Source organism: Symphodus melops, assembly GCF_947650265.1.
Source record: "Symphodus melops genome assembly, chromosome: 7".
Lineage (NCBI taxonomy): Eukaryota > Metazoa > Chordata > Actinopteri > Labriformes > Labridae > Symphodus > Symphodus melops.
Genome location: NC_136697.1, coordinates 28,722,040 through 28,744,571, shown reverse-complemented (window position 1 = coordinate 28,744,571; position 22,532 = coordinate 28,722,040). Strand labels below are relative to the sequence as shown.

Here is a 22,532-nt window from a genome sequence, read left to right as displayed (position 1 = left end):
TTCAGAATCCCAAAGAACCTCTAGTTTGACCCCTCAACAAGCTACCAAAAGCAAATTTTTAAATTTTCATCAATAACTTTATAGTACCAATAAGGTACTATTCCAGGTACCCCAACTTTGAGCCGTTCTCACAGATTTTCCTGCAGGAGTTGGATTTAAATGTTTTTATGTCTTATAAGACACCTTTATAAGACACCACGTTTGTGAAGAAATCTATTGGTAAGGAATTTATTCCCAGATTTTTGCAATATTTCCTTATTAAATCTACACCTACAAACTAAATTCTGTTATAATTTAAAGGTGCCATAAGTAACGTTCAAAAATACTGCGTTTGTAGTGACACCACATGGCCGTCAGGTGAACTGCACCAGTGACCTGCTGCTCGCTCGTCCTATGTCCTTGTACGTACACAAACAAGCATCAACATCGCCCCTGAAACACTGGATGTTTATCAGCATATTATGTCCAGAGGAGGTCAGAGGTCAGACACGTCAGAGTCTGTGTGTCTCATTCTGCCTGACAGCAGGAGTGTGCGCTGAGTGTGTTCGCCTGTGAGAGCTCTGAGGACGGATGGAAATGTGTGGAAGGCGGCCTCTGGCTGTGCAGGTGAAAACTGAGATCATGTGATGAGTTTGTAGTTTGTTGATTTCTGTGAGCTGAGTGGAGTGAGGAGGACGATGAGAAGGCAGATACAATTAGAACTGTAAACAGTGATGAAGGGCCTGAAGCACGCCGTGCATGTTGGGGTGTGTTGTGACCGCAGGAGTCCAACAGCGAGGCCTTACAGTTTAATTTGTGTAAAAGTGAAAGTTTAACAGTACACCAAGGCCACGCCCTTTTGTGTAGAATCGCACAGAGCACAATGTGGGATCGTAAACATGTCTAGAACACACTGACTATGAGTTTGTGATGATCGGATGAGCAGAGTCTCTGGGAAGTTCAAATAGGAAGCCTGAAAATGCAAAATTGGGTCATTTTTTTATACATTCAAAAAATGATGGCGGACTTCCTGTTGGGTTTTGAATATGGGTGTCAGAGGATTTTATGTAGGTCCTGACATGGTTAGCATATCTAAAAATGTTCATACATGTCAGAATAAAATCTCTTGAGGGGGGGCCTTTGAAAGAATTTCATTAGTGTACACTGAGACATCAACGTTTGACGGTATGCTGTGGCCACGCCCTTTAATGAAGAATCTTGGTTTCACATAACTTTGGATCGTAAACATGTCAAGAACAGACTGAAAACAAGTTTGTGATGATCTGATAGTGTGCCTCAGGGAAATACACTCAAATAAGTATCCTGTGAAACCTGAATTTGAAGCATTTTTCTTGTATTCAAAAAATATGGCAGACTTCCTATAAGGTTTTGAATATAGGTGTAAGAAGATTTTATGTAGGTGCTGACATGGTTAACTCATAAACATTGTCATGTATGTAGGACATAAAAACCTCCCTGGGGAGGCATTTTGGAAAGGTTAAAAGGGGTACGCCGAGACATAAAAGTTTGACCGCTGTGGCCATGCCCTTTGCCCAAGCCCAGCACAGTTTAGCAGATGGCTGTTCCGTCATGAGCCCGGGTCTGCTGAAGATTTCTGCCTGTTAAGAGGAAGTTTTTTCTTGCCACGCTATGACGGATTAAGCTGGGCTCTTGTAATATATCCATCAGTAAGGTCCTTTACCTGCTTTTTGTAAACATAACAATGAGCATGGTCTTGTTACCTGCTCTTTTGTTAATGTTAACAGACAAACAGTAAGGTCCTTTACCTGCTTTTGTAAAGTGTCTCGAGATAACGCCTGTTATGAATTGACGCTATATAAATAAAGATTGATTGATTGATTGATTGATTGATTTGATGAAATAACGTGAAGAGCACAAGTTGAGATCTTCAACATGTCTCGAACACACTGATGCTGAGTTTATGATCATCGACTGAACCCCTCAGACAAGTTGGTTCAAATAGGTAACCTGTGAAACGCTAATTTGAAGCATTTTTCTTGCATTCAAAAAAAATTGGTGGACTTCCTGTAATGTTTTGACTTTCATTGTGAGGGATTTTATGAAGGTCCTGACATAGTTAAATGTGCATAAAAAATGCCACTGAGCCATTTAGCCACACCCACTTATTATACCCACATGATCATGTGTGTGACGTTTGGTGAGTCTACGACTATATTAAGCCCCTCAAAAAAGTACTTCCTGTTTGCAGAGAACGACACGTCTGTATGGGGAAAGTGTTTGACGTTTGAGCTTGAAATGGTCGTATGGCCTCAGTGTTAGGACGGTCCACACCCGTTTAGAGGAGGATACAATGTACTTTGTAGCTGTAGCTAGTGCTAATTCAGAAGCAGTGACTTCCTACTGTCAACAGATGGCGCTGTGAGTAATACAGAAATTTGAAGCATGGATATGTTCAAGGCAGACCCTGGATTGTGCATCACCAATTTGGGTGATTTTTGAATTCAGCATGGCAGACATGCATTTCAGCATTTTACAAATATACAAAAATATAAAATTTTTCACCGGAGCCGATGACCTTGACCATTTTGGTGAGTTTTTGTTCACGTTCAGTCACTCAAAAAATGACTGCAGAGTGGCGGAAGAATGAAAACACTATTAAGGGATACAATAGGATCATTCACACTTGGTTTACCTTCAGGAGGTCCAGAGGTTTTAATGGCTCCGCTGACCTGATTGGCTGGTCCAACACCTACAGAGGTCACTGCTCTGCACCTGATCATATACTCTGTGTTTGGACTCAGATCACCCACTGTGACCTCTCCAGGTTTTGATGCTGTCTGTTGTTTCCATCCTTCCTCTCCACTGACACAGAACTCAACAGAGTAGGAGGTGACGCTCTCTGATCCAAACTTTGGTGGATCAATCTTCAGTCTCACACTGTTGTGGTTTACGTCTCTGACTGTGACTGTTTCAGGCTTTGAAGGCGGCTCAAAGTTCTTTGTGACAAGACGGTTTTTTTTATAAAGGTAGATGCTCAAACCTTCCTGTTTCTCATTTGTTATTCCCACTGCCATGAACTTAATGTTCTTGTTCTCCTGGTTGGCCTCTGCAAAGTCACTGAACACTTCTGCTTTTTCCCACATGACATCTGCTACTTCTGTAGAAGCATACCATTGTTCCTTCTCTATATCCTGAGTCTGTGGATCTTCAGGGTTTTCTGGTTTTTGTCTTAAGTAATCTGACAAAGCTGAGAGGTACGGTTCATTGATTCCCAGTGAGGTGAAAACAAAACACACAGCATGCTCTGTTCTTCGACTTTCTTTGTAAAGGTCATTCTCAGATGTTACAACCTTTGTGTTCTTCATCATCTCTGTTAAAGACAATAATGTGTCGATCTCTGTCTCTTTACAATCCATCCACTCATTCAGGTTTTCACTGTTGAATGGAGAAGAATGTATTTTCCTCAGGACATCTGCGAGCACAGCCTCCTCTTCTCCTCCTCCTCGGATCGATGGAAGTTTCTTTGCCAGAGTTTGTTGGAATTCTAGTTTGAACTCAGAGCACCTACTTTTAAAAGTTTTAATCTTTTTGCTGATCTGTGGGAACTGCTGTGCTGTGGTGGTTCTCAGTGCATCGTTACACCTCATTTCCAGCTCACTGAGGTCCTCCAGGACACTCTGTGATTCTTGAACTAAACCTTCACTTATCTGACGTACAAGTTTAGCAGCAGTAGAATCTAACATTGTCAGAGGCAGCAGCCAGACCTTTACTGGTACTGCGTTTTCTCCATTGGCTCCCAGCAGTTTAGGCAGACTTTGGTAGACTTGTACTGCTTCCTGGAAAGATGTTGGAGTTTTCTCAAGAGAAAAGTCTCCAAAGAAACTGCAGGAGAACTTGTCAACACTAGCTTTGTCCTGTTCATCCATTTTCAGTGAACCGTCACCCTCGATAGAAAGAAAAGGAAGTTTCTTGATCGCTAGCTTCAAGTTTCCCTCAATGTGTTGTTGATCTTCTTTTTGAGAAACTTCACGGTCAAAGACAAAGAAGGCTTGTGCCCCATAAAGAATCGCTGTGACTACATGTGTTGCTAAACCTTTCTCAAAAACATTCTGGTGCTTCATATTTCCTGTTCCAAGATGATTCATCGACAGTTCCCTGACCTTTGTAGTTGCTTTGTACTTCAGTGTTACTCTGGCTTGGTTTTTGGAAGTCTTGCTGTTGTTCATGTATTTGGCTGATCCACCAACCTCTACAAGTCCCCCCAAGAAACTTGCCTTCAGTGATGCTTTAACATCGAGTGCAGAGGATTTATCCTCAATAGATTCAGAGGCAACTATCTCAAATTCATTATATTTCTGTGGTCGTTCTCCAACATCCTTCATCAGGTCACCACGGTCCCACAGGGTGATTCCTGCAAAAGAAGAAGCAATAATCAAGTTCAGCTTTTAGGACAGTATAACAGGACAAGCAGTTATGACCCAGTGTTTCCCCAACCATTATATTAGTGGCCAACGTCAACAATGTCCCCCCCAGACCCCCTTTGATGGTCAACTTAATTTTGTTTAATTTTACTTTCTATATAGCATCAGATCAAAACAGAAGTTTTAAGAATACCTTTCCTATATAACAGGTCTGTACCTTGTCCTTTTATTAAACAAACTAAATATCCTTGTGTTGATTGATTGAGTTAACTTTCATTTGTCAAAGGGACCATATACAATATTAAACCTAAATGTTGCCATTTGATGTATTGCACCAGTTAGCTTAGAGCTAGCTTACATCTGTCTCTACATGGTCACATGTTTACAATTATCCTCTGCTCTCTGCATCGTGTAAGGAGGAGTTTCACCCTGATACACGCACACAGGTGAGCAGATTCACCAGCAGACGAGAGCAAAACATAGAAAATATAAAGAGCCAATGAGGCAGGAGTTTGAGTTGTGTGTCAAGTTGTGTCTCACTGATGCCCATGCAGTAATATTAAGAGCGTAACAACCATCAAATAATACAGTCGTCCTCTTAGTTGACTTCAGACTTTTCTGTGTGTGTCACTCTGCTGTCACTCTGGGGATGCACTGTGGGCATGATGCATTCAGGGGCGCTCAGATACGAGAGATAAAGCAACAAAAGCTAAGCTGGACAGGAAATTTCACTATAAAATAATTATTCAGTTGTTATATTGGCTGCTGTCATTAAAAGAAAAACATGAACACCATCCTTTAAGTGTCTGGATGGTTCCCCCCCCCGCCAGAACTATATACTGTATTTAAGGGAAACACTGGGACAACATACATGGAAATGTTATTGGATGTTATTATTTAATCATTATATAATTTAAATCTCAGTCTACAGTACCAGGCACGAGTAAGTCTTTGCGGCAGTCGTACAACATCCCGAGGCTGAAAGGCCGACCGAGAGCCGCCACCTCCATCGTCTCACCGGCTTCAGAGGCCATTCCTTGGTCTTAACTGCACAAAATACACTACAGGAAAATAGTTTTTTTTTTAATCACCACAGCACAGATCTTATTGGACCATTTCAAGTGGAAATCTATTTCATGACTCGAGGTGGCCGATATATGAAAAACATCTATATATCACACGTTTTTTTCACAGAGATCTTAAAACAATGTTTGTCAAGCAGATCATCAGCAAGAAGTAACGCTCATTCTGGGAAAGTTCAAAACATCTAAAGACTCTTTAGAAACAACCTGACCCACATTAGCAAATGTACTGAAACGCTGCCTGTGCTCTTTTAATTCAAGCAGGACGCTGAGACAGCAATAAATGAATGAAAAGACACGGAGGATGACCACAAAGATTTACAAAGCTGCCACATAGAGACATAACAACTAGAATCAAGAAAACTGCCAAAATCATTCATTATAATGGAGCTTTGGTTGTGCATTTCCTCAGTAATTAACACTACGTGTCTGCAAGATGCATAAAACCCCTCGGGGAAGAGTAGAGCTGTATGGTGACAAGAAACACCAGAGAACTGTACACAACAATGGTGAAAAGTTTGGAAACCAACTTAATCGATAAAGTCCTTAACTACCCACATCTGCATGATGTTTTGTTGTTGTTAAACAGCAACAAACATGCGTGCCTCAATAACTGTTGAGAGATTGTTTGTTCATAAGTCGACGTGGAAGCTTTTAGAAACAAGTTTGAGAACGTTACATCCGTGCTCGGTGGAAAATGATGGATAAACGGAGTAAGGACAGTGATGATGGCTTGTTTTGTCCACCGGTAATCAGACGTGTTTGTTTACTTATGCAAATCAATGTTTTCTACTTCTGTGTTTGACACGGTCTGATGTTGTGTTCCCTTGTGAGCTCCCTCTAGAGGTAACAGACGTTGTGCAACTGCAAGTATGTGAACGTTAATTTTCTCGACGCAGCCGTTTGTTTACATGTATGTGAAGTTCAACAGCAAGTGTATTTGAGCCTTTACTAATAACTTTGAGTAAAAGTGAGCCAGAGCGTGCGGATGTCGCTCAGTTGGTGGGATCAGTCATCTCTGAACCAGAAGTCAAAGGTCAAAAGTCAAAGGTGTCTTACAGAAAATACAGAAACAGACAGGATGAAGAGAAATACACAGACAGCGAGGATGAAGACAAACTACTTCATTGGAACTGCTGATTAAATTTGATGGGCTGTATGAGGATTGAGAACTGGAGAATGAACAGCACCAATTAATTTATATGGCTGCTAAATTATCAACACAAAAAGGAGTGTCTGGATTTTGACCTATGTGCAAGGTGTGACAATAACTGTTTATTGACTCTCCTTTGTCCTGATGCCATACAGTGTCATTAACTTTAATATGTAACTAGACAAGGGATAAGAACAGTTATCTGTTAGAACACAGATAAGAAGGGTGTGGAGGTCTGATTATTTCAGCAAACAGATATCCACATATAAATCCAGATTTCTTATTGTTCTGGTTTCTAGTTGTTGTGTCAGTATAATTCAGCAGGATTTGGTGGCACACAGGAAACATGTCCTGATTTGAGCAACAGGTGTAACATTGGATGACATGCAATCTAGGGACCCTTCAGATATCACCTCAGTTAATCTTTTTGTTAAAACCTAAAGTCAGCCACTGTGCATGAACATGGACAAGTCTTCCTAAATCATTGTCAGACAACAGCCAGGGAGCTTGAAGACAGTAAATCTGACACACATACTTTCTAACTTGGATTGTCTTCTTGGTCACTAAAGAAGTATAAACAGATCATTTAACTTTACGCAGATGACACTCAGTTATATCTTCTTGTCACTTAAACTGATTCTTAAGTGTAGTTTGCTCACTAAATTGCTTTGAAGACATAAGGTGTGGTTTGCCTAAAATCTAACATTGATAAGAATGAGACATTTGGATTTAGCAGACACAATCTCACAGATGTTTGAATGGAAAACAACATGACGTCATTTAATCGAAAGAAAATGCAGCAGACATTCAGGAGTATTTACATTACAAATCTAAAATGTTAAAGCCCAACACAAGAACTATCTAAGGTTTGATTGGGCCAACAGCTGACCTGTAGGAAATCAGGGATTTCTGTAACTTGATCGACACCTACCTTTCTGTTGAAGCAGTATTTCTGAGGCCGGCTGCGCCCTCAAAGGTCCGTGCAGCTCCAACAGATGTTCAACAAACTTTTGTGCATCAGAAAGCTATCGCAACTCTGGACCTGCAGAGAGAAGAAAAGGCAAACTTAATGGAACCTGAAAACACGATATTTGGTTCATTACAACAGTTTAACTCTACTTATTCTGCTCTGTGTGGAACTTAGAGACACAAAAAAGAAACACATCAGTGTACTTACAGTAGAAAGGTGTGCGATCCTCTGAAGCTGTTTTACGATTTCTGTCCTTTTATTGGCTCTGAGGATCAAACTCCACCTGATCTTTAATCAGTATAATAAAAGACGAGACACCAGCTGATTTCTCAGAAATGGTTTGCATTTTGTTACGTAAATCTTTCCAAAGTGAAAAGGTCAGAGCCTGTAGGTGAGGATCAGGGCTGTAATGTTGGGGTTGGCTGGTGAGTGTTATTCAGGTGATGTTGGTAAGAACACCAGTGAAGCAGTTTTCTTCCTCTTTGGGACTTGAATTTTGCTCTACACTTGTTCTGCACCTGTGATCAGCTGACTTATATTCTCTTTTATTGAGCTCTAGTCACTCATTGTGAGAATAGCACTCTTTTGTAGGATTTGTTTTATTTTGTAATCTCTGTGTTTAATCAATTGTGTTATTATAAAATAAAAGGAAACCTTCCATTGTAAGGACTTTCCAACAAAAACCCTTTTCCTTTTAGATCTTATATTTTCCTCTTGTTGGACCACGACGGACCAAAGGGACAGAAGACTAAGGTAAGAAGCTTTTTGTCCCCATTGTTCCAATACCAGAGAGGAAACATAGACTGGGGAGGGACACTCTGCTTTAAAGTGGTTAGGACCCACTAGGGTGTGAGAGACCCAAGGAGAGTCCCCTCCAGGTAACGGCTGCGAAGGAGGCCTTTCCAGTATTAACAGCCTATGATCTGACCATAGAGGGGAATGACTTCAACACTGTAATAACTCAATAACTTTAAAGGTATAAAAGCTGAATAAACTGTGGATTTCTTTAACCGCTCCTAATAACCAATAGTGATGTTCTAGTTCAAGGCAGCAGCAATGTCTTTATGGAAGGCAGTTATTGGTCCTCCTGACGAGATTCACACTCGGCCCAGACCAAGCAATCAAAGGGAGGCAGGGTCGAGGTTTCAAGGTCAAGTAGTACATAAGAGCAACAAACTAGAATATTAAAATAATTCCTAAAAACGCCAACTGCTGAGCCGAGATCCCCGCACTCTCGCAACACATCCAGTACTGTTAGAATATTCTAGCCTCATCTGTTATTCGCTAATGATCCCTTAATCTACTAATTTAGTGAGGGATAATCCACTAACATGCTTTAATTCACGTTAATGGGTTTAGATATGATGATAATACGATCCAATATGATTGTTTAAACGTCTTACCACTGAAAAGTGGATCACAAACTGTCCACTCCGCTCCACTCATTGTTGTAACTGTCTCTCTAAACTGCACTGGAATCAACACTTAATAAAATTACATTTCTCCAATCATAGAGCTCTCTCTTTTTGTGTCTGTGAATGGATTTACAGTTTTCTCTCCTCAGACTTCCTTTTTCTCTTTTGTATGTTTCTCTCACACAGACTGTCACCATGCTGTCTTTACAGAGACCTGAGTATAGACTTGTTTGTCTTGTGAGTGTAGAACTCTGTCATGTCCAGACCCGGACTACATCTGTGTATTAATTAGATATCATTTATAAATCTCTGCCAGGTCTGGAGGTCTTAGTGCATGTCCAATGAGCCCCTGCTTCCAGAGGTATATGGCACCCTCTTGTGGTGGTTTTATTTATAGGACATGTTTTGGGTTGTTTAACAGGTGATAATGACTTTTATTGATTTCACCACATTTTCCTGAGGAAGATCTCAGAGATCTGCGTTAAATTGAATTGGGAGTTGTACAGTGTACTTACCTTTGTTCTCAAAATATATGCAACAATACAGCAAAATACAAATGTAAACAAAATGTGCTCACAGAAAAATCTGTCAATATTACAGTGTCAGTTATTACAGTAAGAAACAAAAAGTAGTCCAAGTTAAATAAACCGTTTCATACAGCAGATATTTCATTAATCAATATAGACGTGAATATTTTCATCTCTCAAGAAGAAAAATACATTTCATAATAAATTAGGTGTTTATTCTGTATCATTATATCCACTAGGTGAACATAGGAGATCTTTAAATGTCCTAAATAAAATTTGAAATCATATTAAATCATCGTAACCTACCTGTAAAGTAGCTCAGAGCTCAGTGGTAATGGACAGAGTCTCTCTCTGTCCCCTGTAGTGTATCAAACTGTATGCAAATGGAAGAAGTATCCGAGTGCTGTACTCCAGGTAATATCCATAGCTGTGATCCTTGTCCTTGGACTTGAAAGGCGATAGTCTGGTCAAAGGCCTCTGAACATCAATTCCATTCAATTTCACTCTTGGGGTAAGGATTCGATTCAGAATTGATTTTCGATTTAAAGCAATTCTGGACTCATTGATCCAAGGATTCAAAGTCTATGTATGCATTAGTTCATGCTCCAGGTTTGCCAACCTTTAAAATACAAAAAGTTTGAATGACAGATTGAGAAAACATAATGAAATGAGTATTCATTCATTTCATTAGAGAAACTGTTAGATAGGTCGTATCTTTTATCAGGGTCACTTTGGAGTCTCCGCTGTGATGGTGATGAGCTGTACTGGGTTTTACTCAGAGCTGTTCCTAATACTCGGCCCTAAATCCGACCAGATACGTGTTTGATCCGTCATCGCTCCATTAACACAGCAGAGCTGGAAGGGTTCTACTTTATTCAAAGTGTGTGCCTTCACCATAGACTGTAAATATTCATGTTTGAAGCCTGAGTGTCGACCTGCATTGATCTCATTTGTTCCAGACTGAAGGTTGTCGCTTGGCTTTCACTGGCTCTGCTGTGCAGCGTCTCAGCTCTGTCAGTCCGCAGCCACCTGTAGCAGATACACAAAGCTTATTGTTGTTGGATGCTGGAGCACAGCAATGAATCACAGAACAGATCAAGCAGGTTTGGCTTTGGCTGTTCAGATCAATGACTGTATGTTCTTTGTTATTCAGATTTATACCACATACATCGTATTATCATACGCTGTCCAGACTGTACAGTAATCTATAATTACAGCACGCTCTACATATCTGGTGGAAGTTCTGGGTAACTCACTGAATATACAAATTAAGAACATCTCTCAGTATAACTCAGGACCGTTCACATGATGTTACAGTTTAGCTTTGATCACAATTTCTCCTCGTCAAAAACAGTTTCAATATAAATAATATTTACAGTACAGGTAAAAATATTGTGTCACATTACAGCTCTTATTAGAGGCACAAATAAGCAGTATTAACAAGTACATTTAAATGTAAAATGAAGTTAGTTTACCTGTTTGTTGGGCATCATCATCGTCATTGTCTGGATCTGGTGTTGTAGCATCACCGACTCCTGCGTTTCCATTTGGTATTTATCTTTTTCACTTCTATTTTTCTGATGTTGCTGGTGTTGATTTCTAATTAAGTTTAGCAGCAGCGCTACAAGCATCACTATAGTGCTCATAATTCTAATAAATCACATTTTGACAATTTTTGATAGTTTGTTTTGCCTTTATGCCTTTTTGTTTAACATACTTTAGTTTATAATTTAGATCATACAGTAAGAAACCACACAAAGTTATAAAAGATAAAGATTAAATCAACTGTTTTATACTGCAAATAGGCTATTTCATATACTGTATCAATACAGATGTGAATCTTTTAATCTCTCAGGGAAAAAAATGTGTTTAATGATGAATCAGGTGTTTATTCTGTATCTTTATGCCACATGGTGACTGTAGGACATATTTAAATGTACCAAATAATATTTTAAATTATATTTAATCATCTTTACTTACCTTTAAAGTAGCTCAGGGCTCAGTGGAGTCCCTCTCTGTCCTCTGCAGGGAGTCAAACAATATGCAAATGAGGCGAAATTTCCTCCATTTTAAACGTCATTGACAGCTCTTTTTACCGACCAAACACAACAACAAAAGTCCTGTAAATGTTAAAAACAACTTACCGCTTGTTTTTTATCATGTTTGAGGCAGAAAATATCCCAACTGAAGAAGCTAGCTTAAACATCAAAGAGGGAGAGAATGACAGAACGTCCGTCCGACTCTCGGCGGGAGTTTTGCTGCCTTCAAGGTCTCCTCGGAAACATCGGACGTCCCTGCTGTACAGCCGTAATGACGCATTCAAGTCCTCTGGATGAAAAAACAGCAGCACACATGGACGCTAGGAGTCAGCTTTTATGTTTTCGTTGCTGAAATTTCACTCTGTGACGTGGCTGCTGCATGTTTCCTTCATTTCTGATCACAGAGGAAGATAATGCTCACTCATTTAAATAAACATTGTTGAAAAAGGTTTTGGTATTAATACTTTACATTTAATAACTCTGGACATAATTACAAAGCGTGACCTTCATATTTTTAATACACACACACACACACACACACACACACACACACACAAACAGGCTAACTCTCTCATATTAACGGGATTTGTGTAAAAAAATAAACCTGATTAAACATGAGAGTGACAATATGACTCTACAGCCTGAAGGCAACAGACAACATGCTCATTTTTTTTTATCACTTAAACGTTTTCAGTAAAACGTCAAAGTATAGCAGCTTAAATGTGACAGGAAATCATTACTCTGATATGAAAACAACGATCTCTAAACGTCTCCTCCTTCTCTGAGCACTCATAACTTCTTGATTTGAATCTGCTGTAAATGACCGCAGTATCATGTGGTGCAACACTTCTTCCTAGCAGGCAGTTCGTCAGAGGCAGCCCGGGCCCAAATTCGGGCTAAAAATTGTCCAGTGTGTAGCAATCCAAAGTTTATGTTAACTTTCCTCAAATAAGTTCTTATCAAGCAGCAGTAATGTCCAAATGTCCAACTTTACAGATGCAGTTCCTCCAGTGTCCACTAGAGTCTGTCTCCTGAAGTGAGTCAGTCTCCATAGAGCTCTATGTTAAAATGTCCAACTTTACAGCTGCAGTTCCTCCAGTGTCCACTAGAGTAAACACCATATCCTGATTATGATCAGAACCAGGATCAGGCTCATAACCCGGGATACTCAAGTCCATGTCAACACACTTCATGAGCATGCTTGATGGATGGGTAGCGATAGCCTCCTAGCTAACATCTGAAGCCCGGGCCTGGATTCATCAGCCATCGGCTTTTGGAGCAAACTGAAAACTAAGTTATTGGACCTGGGGGTCAGATAATCGAGCTTCCTTCCAAGAAATGGCGGGTATTTAGGTGTAAAACAAATGACGGATGACCTATGTTTTTACTAACCACGGAGCTTGGACTCTCGCTCATTGTTATCACTAGTGTCACTACCCCTTATTATAATAAATTATTGTTATTGTTTATTTGGCTCTGTTCCATTGTTGTGCATTTGGGTCTTATTCTGAACCGTAACAGACTCTGCACAGATAAGGCGCTGTGGTATTGATAACATTTTGATTAAGATGATCGGGGGACGTTCACGAGTGAAATCAGTTGGTGTGTGGTGTGTTGATGTTGCTGTGTGGCCGCACACCACACACTGTACGACCAAAACTGTAAAACCACAATGTTCCACTTCCTGTTTAATCATCAGTACAAACGAACATTCAGTTCAACTTGAATGTCCCTGAATGAAAATAGTTCTGGAATGAAAACCAACCAGTTGAGACTAAGAAGGAAATAAATCTGTTTAATAACTTGAAAACAAACATGACACATTATCAGAGACTCACCTCGCAAAGCTTAAGGTGAAAGATGGACTGTGGTCTCCTCGTATATACCCCCTCCGTGTTTTCTCCTCGTCAGCTCCCCGTCCAGCCTTACCTGCCCTCTCGTGTCCTGTCGTCTCCTCGTCACTTTGGATTCACCTCACGCCTGCTGGAATTGGGTTTTTGGATCGTCACCTGGATTTTTGTCTGCACTGCCAACCACAGAGCTTGGACTCTCGCTCATTGTTATCACTAGTGTCACTACCCCTTGTTATAATAAATTATTGTTATTGTTTATTTGGCTCTGTTTCATGGTTGTGCATTTGGGTCTTCTTCTGAACCGTAGCAGAATAATCTGGCCAAACATGGACCCAGCCGACCGGGAATAAGATGCTAGCTTTAGCTCCCTGCAGTTTGCTATTTCCTCTTAGGGAATCATGCTCGAGCAGCATGATCAGGTCCTTCGCGGCATGGTTGAGTCACTACAGGTGATCACAACAAGTCTCAATCGAGTTGAGGCTCAGTTAAACCCCGTCCAACCAGTTTCTGTCATGTTGATTACAAACGCTTTTCCCCGTGGCTAGTAAAGATACCGGTGATCTTTAAAGGTCAACACTTACCTCCTGAGGTCCACGCCGCCTCCTTAAGACAGGCTCAAAGCCTTTGTGGTGTGAGGGGCTTTTTACAGAAAAGTTGCCTACCTCAGTGGACAATTAACATCTAATAAAAAAAATCAGTCAGAAATTATTTGTAAAGTTTTAGAAGATTTATTGAAAAATCAAAAAGGGAAAAATCTGACAAAGTCTTTTAAAATTCAAACACAAATCAAGAAAGTAAAATGTAAAAATGAAGGTAAAAATAAAAGATTAAAACTTTGAACCCAAGTTTGTGGACACTTTAGTCCCAAAAAGTGAATTTTAAGAATCAGAGTGACGTGGAGTCTTTTAGTGAGAGTAAAAAAAGCCTCCTGATCATCGTGTCAAAGTCTTTTAAAACCAAACTGTCTCTTTGTCCAAAACCTTGAAAAAAACATCAACGATGCAGCTGCATCAACTTCAGAATTTGCAGAACTTATCAAATGACAGGTTTGTATCACCATCGGTTCAGGATTATATAAAAGATGCAAACATGAATAATATGTGAAAGCAATAAAAAGCAGACATGATTATACGATAAACAGATTAAATGGTAATAAATGAAACAAACTCAGATATGGTAAAAACAAATTCAATAATTACAAACAACTTTATGATCTTTAAACACCCAAAAATAATAATTACGTTACAATAAGAAGGAAAAATCACAAATTCAATACCAAAGTTTTCTGAGCTTATAAAGCTGCAGACTTGTTGACACAGGTTTGAACGTTTTTCAGAAATGACATGATGGTTCTAGTGAAGAAAGTGGTCGGACATTTAAATTGGACTCTTGATTTCATACATATTTGTAATTGTCCTTTTTCTTGGTTATAAAGGAAATGTCAACATTCAGCTCGATTGCTCCTCTGTCCCCTGCTGGTCTGTTTTCACAAATCGTTTCCTGCCAGAGCTCGCTTGTATATCTACACTGATGATGCTCGTAGCTGGTTTAAAAAAGCAACCATGGCCTCCACTTGTAGGCAGCGTTTGTTTATGTCTCATGAGGGCAATGGTGTCCATCCTGGTACTGTGGATGTTTTTGTTGTTTCTGAGATGACAACAATGATCCTCTTCCACATCTAATGACTTCTGTTTTGATATTAAGCATCTTTGCCTGAACACGTCAAACTGAATCTATTCTTTTTCTTGTGATATCTGTCAGACATCGTCATGAGTCGTCTTTGAGCAGCTTTGTTGGCCATCCTTTTGCTCTGGTGTTTAAGGAGAATTCAGTTTAGTCTTTGTCTCTTGGTTGTAGTCACAGTGCTGCATTCTCCGGTTGAGGTTGTCTGTTATTGGTTGCTTTTGTTGCCTGTTTGAGCCAGATTAAAACCAAAGTCAGTATCTAGACTTTTGTGGGGGATCTCTCCTCTGTTTACTTTAGCCATGATCTCTGCTTGTTCTCTTATCTTCATAAGGGACTGAACTCGTTTCTGCCAGCCTGGATTGGCCTTAGATTTCTCCTCTTCAATGAGCGTGTCGATGTAGTCTGGAGTAGAGAGAGGATCTGGCTTCAGTGCGATCTCTTTGAGTCTGTTCAGACACTTTGCAGATCTCTCTATCAGTTCCTGTACCTCGTCCTGCACAGTTTTATATTCAGCCTTCAGTTTTCCAATCAATGCCTCAACAGGTGACTTGGGCTCTTTAGCTATGTCATACTTCTCTTTCAGTTCTGCAATCGTTTGTTTTTCTTTAACTTCTTTATACTCCCATCTGTATTTCATGCTGAAATGCACTTTCCAGATACATTTAACTGGACACACTGTACAGTGTCCATCTGGTCCCATTGCACAACAGTTAATTTTGTCTTTGTCATCTGCAAAGGCACAATTATTATGACAGGTCACGTGACACTGCTGACAGTTGGTGAGGTACACTCCAGTACCAGAAACATTTACCTGAAAAGGTTTCATGACAGTGATTTCAAACTCAAAGTTCTCATTTCTGCTGATCTCTGCCTCGAGCTCCTTCAGTTTTTCACCCTCAAGTTTGGCTAACCCAACTTTAACCTGCTCCTGCAACTTTTCAACTGAATTTTCGATCTGCTTTCTTTCTTTGAGGACGTCCTTTGTCAGTGTCAAGCTTTTAGTTTCTATTTGAGTCAAAGCATCAAAGAACCTTTTCATGCTTTTTGTCCCCATGTTCCAGAACATCTCATCAAAGTTTCCCTCTTCATCATCATCACTTTTGCAGTCTGCAGCTGGTGATTTGTTTTCTGCAAACAAAGCTGAGTTATTGAATTTGAAGTGACTCGGCAGCCCGTCTTTTGTTTTTTGACACGGGACACCTGCAGTCTTGATCGCCTCCAGAACTGGTGGGCGCTGACCATCAGCAAACGTCACCAGAACCCTGATGTTTTCTGCGATGTCTTTGCCAAAGATTGAGAGCACAGAATCAAACACGTATTTCTGTGTCGCTGTGAGTCGAGCTAAAGAGGCCGGAGCAACAAAACACACAGCATCAATCTCACTTACACCACGCTGTGAAGAGAAGAGATTCCTCAGCTGTTCTGTGATTGCCCTGTCTCTCTCTATGCCTCTTGTATCTCCAAACCCTGGAGTGTGAATGATGGTCACTGAGTAATCTATTTTAAAGCCTTCCTGGTGGTTGATTTTGTACACAGTGACTTCAGAGGTCTGGCTTTCACCTTGTGATCTGGACTCATCCTCTTCAATTAATTTAAACCTGAAATCATCCTTCCACTTCACTCCAACAATGTAGTTGATCATTCCATTGATCAGAGTCGACTTTCCTGATCCAGTTGCTCCCATAAGCATTATTGTTCGGATCTGTTTCATGTTTTCTCTTCCAAAGTTAAACCTGTGACATCCATCTATGTTCATGTCTTCTTTTTCCACACTCAGTTTATAAACTGAGGGTGAGGCATCTTTTATTTTTTTGCTTTTCTGTTTGAGTATTTCTGCAAGAGGATTGATCTTTGTTGTGCAGACTTTCACAGCGATGCTCTCCTTGCTTCTGCCAGCTGCACCACAATCACTCAATCAATCGTACTCCACCTTGTAGCTCAAAATGTGAACACGTTGTCCAAGCTCAGCAGGTTTCTTCAAGCTCACCGATATCTTACTTGAGTTGGTAGGAGTGCTGTAGGGTAAGGTTTTAATTGAACCGCGGATCTGATTGGCTGGTCCAACACCTACAGAGGTCACTGCTCTGCACCTGATCATATACTCTGTGTTTGGACTCAGATCACCCACAGTGACCTCTCCAGGTTTTGATGCTGACTGTTGTTTCCATCCTTCCTCTCCACTGACACAGTTCTCAACAGAGTAGGAGGTGACGCTCTCTGATCCAAACTTTGGTGGATCAATCTTCAGTGTCACACTGTTGTGGTTTACGTCTCTGACTGTGACTGTTTCAGGCTTTGAAGGCGGCTCAAAGTTCTCATTGTCAAGAAAGCCGTCTTTATAAAGGTAGATGCTCGAACCTTTCTGTGTCTCATTTGTTATTCCGACTGCCATGAACTTAATGTTCTTCTTCTGCTGGTTGGCCTCTGCAAAGTTACTGAAGAGCTTTGCTTTTTTCCTCGTTGATTTGGCTACTTCTCTGGAAGCGTACCATTGTTCCTTCTCTACATCCTGAGTCTGTGGATCTTCAGGGTTTTCTGGTTTTTGTCTTAAGTAGTCTGACAAAGCTGAGAGGTACGGTTCATTGATTCCCAGTGAGGTGAAAACAAAACACACAGCTTGCTCTGTTCTTAGACTTTCTTTGTAAAGGTCATTCTCAGATGGTACAACCTTTGTGTTCTTCATCATCTCTGTTAAAGACAATAATGTGTCCATCTCTCTCTCTTTACAATCCATCCACTCATTCAGGTTTTCACTGTTGAATGGAGAAGAATGTATATTCCTCAGGACATCTGCGAGCACAGCCTCCTCTTCTCCTCCTCCTCGGATCGATGGAAGTTTCTTTGCCAGAGTTTGTTGGAATTCCAGTTTGAACTCAGAGCACCTACGTTTAAAAGTTTTAATCTTTTTGCTGATCTGTGGGAACTGCTGTGCTGTGGTGGTTCTCAGTGCATCGTTACACCTCATTTCCAGCTCACTGAGGTCCTCCAGGACACTCTGTGAGTCTTGAACTAAACTTTCACTTATCTGACGTACAAGTTTAGCAGCAGTAGAATCTAACATTGTCAGAGGCAGCAGCCAGACCTTTACTGGTACTGCGTTTTCTCCATTGGCTCCCAGCAGTTTAGGCAGACTTTGGTAGACCTGTACTGCTTCTTGAAAGGATGTTGGAGTTCTCTCAAGGGAAAAGTCTCCAAAGAAACTGCAGGAGAACTTGTCAACACTAGCTTTGTCCTGTTCATCCATTTTCAGTGAACCGTCACCCTCTATAGAAAGGCGAGGAAGTTTCTTGATCACTATCTTCAAGTTTCCCTCAATGTCTTGTTGATCTTCTTTTTGAGAAACTTCACGGTCAAAGACAAAGAAGGCTTGTGCCCCATAAAGAATCGCTGTGACTACATGTGTTGCTAAACCTTTCTCAAAAACATTCTGGTGCTTCATATTTCCTGGTCCAAGATGATTCATCGACAGTTGCTGGAACTTTGTAGTTGCTTCGTACTTCTGTGTTACTCTGGCTTGGTTTTTGGAAATCTTGCTGTTGTTCAGGTATTTGGCTGATCCACCAACCTCTACAAGTCCCCCCAAGAAACTTGCCTTCAATGATGCTTTAACATCGAGTGCAGAGGATTTATCCTCAATAGATTCAGAGGCAACAATCTCAAATTCACTATATTTCTGTGGTCGTTCTCCAACATCCTTCATCAGGTCACCACGGTCCCACAGGGTGATTCCTGCAAAAGAAGAAACAATAATCAAGTTCAGCTTTTAGACAAAGTGTAACTGGAGAAGCTGTTGGGACAACATCCATGGGAATGGTATTTGATGAAGTAATTCAATGATTTGAGAGGAAAAGATTGAATTTAAATCTCAGTTCTACAGTACCAGGCACGAGTTGGTCTTTGCGGCAGTCGTAAAACATCCCGAGGCCGAAAGGCCGACCGAGAGCCGCCACCACCATCGTCTCACCGGCTTCAGAGGCCATTCCTTGGTCTTAACTCCACAACATGGAAAACAGCCTGTTAAGATTGTTTGGTACATCATCAATCAATCAATCAATCAATCAATAATCCTCTATTCATCTCGCAAACAGAGAAATTACAGTTTGTGCAGGGAGGGCACTGGTTTGCTGCGACTGGTATCGTGCTGACACTTGTTTCTTCCCCAACATCAGAAAAGGAAAAAAGAAAGGGTAGGAATGGGGGGGGGGCATAAAAACTCAATTCCATGCCATGTCTACAGAGAGAGGCACAGATTGGATGCAGAGAAAAAAGGACCCTTAACACAAACATGCACACAGTAGCTGTGAAGGTGGGAAGGCGGGTGTATGCAGGGTGTGTTATTATCATCATGTCATTTAAACCTTTAAGCGCTCTATATTATCTAGCACACGGCCACATCAGAACTCAGTGTGGCTCTGATTCAAGGCTGCATCTGAAGCAGCTTCTAGGAGCAAAGCGGCTGCTTGCAATATACAATAAAAGGGGGTGAATTTTAAATAACATCAGGTGTGATGGTGGCGGCTGCACTTGTGATTATATCAGCGCATTAATCTACGTTTCATACTGTTGTTTTGTTTTCACGTTTATAGGATGCAGCTCACTTAATGGGATCTAAACCAAACTAGATTTACTTTATGAACATGTTTATTTCAAAATCATCCACACTGTTAAATGACTTCAGTTTTCAAAAACAAATCAGCCAAATTAAATATTGTTTGTTGACATTCTGAAAACGCCTGTGTAGCACGAGGGTGTGTCCTCTCTTTGTGTTCATTGTACATTTTCACACAGTAATGCTTTCATTTGAAAACCTGTGACCTTTAAAGATAATTAAAGTACGTTTTACTGAAAGAGTTTTATTCCTAGAGGGGGGGGGACATCGTTGATTGACAAACAGAAAGTCACCATGGTTACTCACTTTCACCTGCCTGCTGCACACTGAACAAGGAGAACGACAAATTCTACCAAAATCTTAAAAAGTGGATCTATCTATCCATGTGCAATGTGGAACTTTAGTGGAACTAGATCATGTGCTGCTTCCTGCGAGTTAACGGTATATCTCTTCTGATTATACAAATGTTCCAACTTCTGTGGACACGAGTTACTTCTACATGAATTTATAATTCCACTGAAATAAATCATCTAGTTGCACTTAAATGTGTAATAGTGTAGTTAAAAAAAGCAGGATAGAAGTCACGTGACGCGACTGGTGAAGATGGCCGCCTGAACCGAAGCTCCGACTAGCATCACCAAATATCCTCTATGATCATTGTTAATTATAGGTATAAAAACGTGTCTTGCGCATAGAAATCTTCCCGATCAATCAGAATGGCAAAGCATCTAAAAAGCGGGGACATTAAGAAGCATTTGAGGTCTCAAAACCCACATCATGATGGCGACGGCAACAGCTCGGAAGGCCCCGATGCTACACAGGTGGGACAGGATATCGCTAACATTTTTGCTGCGTTGCAAAAAATATCCAGTGATTTGGCCGGCCTCGAGGAAATTCGCCGATCCACAGCCTCTGTTGAAGGTAAACTTTCTTCACTAATTTCGCGCATGGTGGAGGTGGAGAAGAGAGTGGAGTGGCTGGAGGACGCGGATAAGGAGATGAGAGCTTCGCTGGAGGCTAACCCGTTAGCCACCAAAGCGGAGGTGGAGGATCTCCGTGATAAACTGGACGATCTGGAGAACCGCAACAGGCGTAATAATCTACGTTTTGTGGGTGTCCCAGAGGGCAAAGAAAGCGGAGATATGATACCATTTATTCAGAAACTACTAGCATCGATCCTGGACTGGGACGACACTGTGCGGCCACCGGAGATTGACCGGGCACACAGGGCACCGATACCAAGGCCAAATCCAGAGGAGAGACCGCGGGTGATCCTGGCTCGCTTCCTGCGCTCAGCTGATAGAGAGCTCATCCTACGTACAGCACGGAATAAATCAGAGCTTCTCTGGGAAGGTAACCGCATTATGATATTCCCTGACTTTTCACGGGCCACACAGTTGAAACGGGATAAATTCAGGGAGTGCAAGAAGGCTTTGAGGGAGCGCAACATGAAGTTTGCTCTTCTGTATCCTGCTATTCTGAGGGTTGATTGCAACGGAGGTCAGAAGCGTTTTGAGGATCCGAAGAGGGCTATGGAATATATTCGGGGGGCCGCGGTGTGACCCGTCTCCTGGATATGATCAGGACCAAAGTTGCTGGACTCGTTAATTATGTGCAGGACACGACAAGGAGGAGGAGGTGACTGTTTCAAATATGTGGGGTGACGGAGAGAGGGAGGTTGGTGTCGTTTTTACTTGGTTAAGAGTTGTTTGTATTATATCTCCCCTTCCTCTCCCCTGTCTCCCACCAGATTTTTGTTTACCTGTTTTAATTATTTTTCTTTCTATCTAAAAAAGGGAGAAACGAACAAAATACAAGACTTACATAACTGTTAACCAGTTGTTATTCCCCTGTATTTTAATGGCAGTGCCCTCCTCATAATATTTGAGTTATAAACAAATGATAATGATGCTGGGGATTTGTGTGGGGTAAGTCACTTATCAATCGACAGTCATGGACCGTCAGTTAGGTTCTGTTAAACGGAGCAGTGCAGAGTTCTATGTTAGGCGCTGTCTCTGGGTAGGGAGGGTTTTTGGGTTAGAAGGGTCTAAAGTTAGTTATCATAAGCACATAATTGAAGGGTGGCTGCATCTCAGAGGTTTGTATCTTAAAGTTATTAATGGCTGCTAAATTTGACAATTTGCGCATTGCCACTTGGAATGTGAAGGGCCTGGGTCATCCAATTAAAAAGAAGAAAATATTTTCTGTGCTGAAGTCCAAACAATTCGATGTGGTGTTCCTGCAGGAGACACACCTTTCTGCTGTAGAAGCTGAGAAGTTATGTAGAGACTGGGTGAGCCATGTATATTACAGTGTAGGAACCAGTCAAAGCCGTGGGGTTTTAACACTCATAAATAAAAAATTGCAATTTAAATTTGTTCGGCAGATTAAAGATACGATGGGTAGGGTCCTTATAGTAGTGTCAGAGATACAAGGTCACATAATTATGCTAACAAACATCTACGCTCCAAATGGAGATGAGCCACAATTTTTCATAGACTTAGAGGTAAAAATGCAACAGGCTGGTAACTATAAGGCTATAATTGGTGGGGACTTTAATTTAATAATGGATCCGATACTCGATCGTAGTAGTACCATAGCTACCAGGATGCCTAAAGCTACCCTGGTAGTGAGACGCATGGCTGAGTCTTTAGGTTTGATAGATGTGTGGAGGATTTTAAACCCCAAAGGAAGGGACTACACCTTTTTCTCAGCTCCACACACAACTTTTTCGCGAATAGATTTGTTCCTTATTTCCAATGACCTTTTACAGTCAGTAATGTCATGCTCCATTGGCAGTATTTTAGTTTCGGACC

General features: G+C 40.9%; 2 protein-coding genes across 8 annotated transcripts in view; both read right to left on the bottom strand.

Annotated features, from left to right (window-relative positions):
- The window catches only part of LOC306827321 (cytolytic toxin-alpha-like), an 83,363-nt gene that overhangs the window by 2,873 nt on the left and 57,958 nt on the right, over positions 1–22,532 (bottom strand). Inside the window, exons 3-8 of one of the 6 annotated variants that reach the window (XM_079349041.1) lie at positions 11,674–11,857; positions 11,510–11,551; positions 9,836–11,115; positions 7,549–7,875; positions 5,317–5,443; positions 2,654–4,372 (exon numbers count right to left, since the gene is read on the bottom strand). In XM_079349041.1, coding sequence (XP_079205167.1) covers positions 2,654–4,372; positions 5,317–5,416 — 1,819 coding nt within the window. In that variant the 5' untranslated portion in view covers positions 5,417–5,443; positions 7,549–7,875; positions 9,836–11,115; positions 11,510–11,551; positions 11,674–11,857. Of the gene's footprint in view, positions 1–2,653; positions 4,373–5,316; positions 5,444–7,548; positions 7,876–9,835; positions 11,116–11,509; positions 11,552–11,673; positions 11,858–22,532 lie in introns of those variants that run through there. The other 5 variants (XM_079349040.1, XM_079349044.1, XM_079349042.1 and 2 more) reach the window with 5 other exon arrangements.
- Positions 15,269–22,532, bottom strand: part of LOC306827328 (cytolytic toxin-alpha-like) — a 30,300-nt gene continuing 23,036 nt past the window's right edge. Inside the window, exons 4-5 of one of the 2 annotated variants that reach the window (XM_079349056.1) lie at positions 18,988–19,121; positions 15,269–18,836 (exon numbers count right to left, since the gene is read on the bottom strand). In XM_079349056.1, coding sequence (XP_079205182.1) covers positions 17,023–18,836; positions 18,988–19,087 — 1,914 coding nt within the window. In that variant the 5' untranslated portion in view covers positions 19,088–19,121 and the 3' untranslated portion in view covers positions 15,269–17,022. The remainder of the gene's footprint in view (positions 18,837–18,987; positions 19,122–22,532) is intronic. The other variant, XM_079349057.1, reaches the window with a different exon arrangement.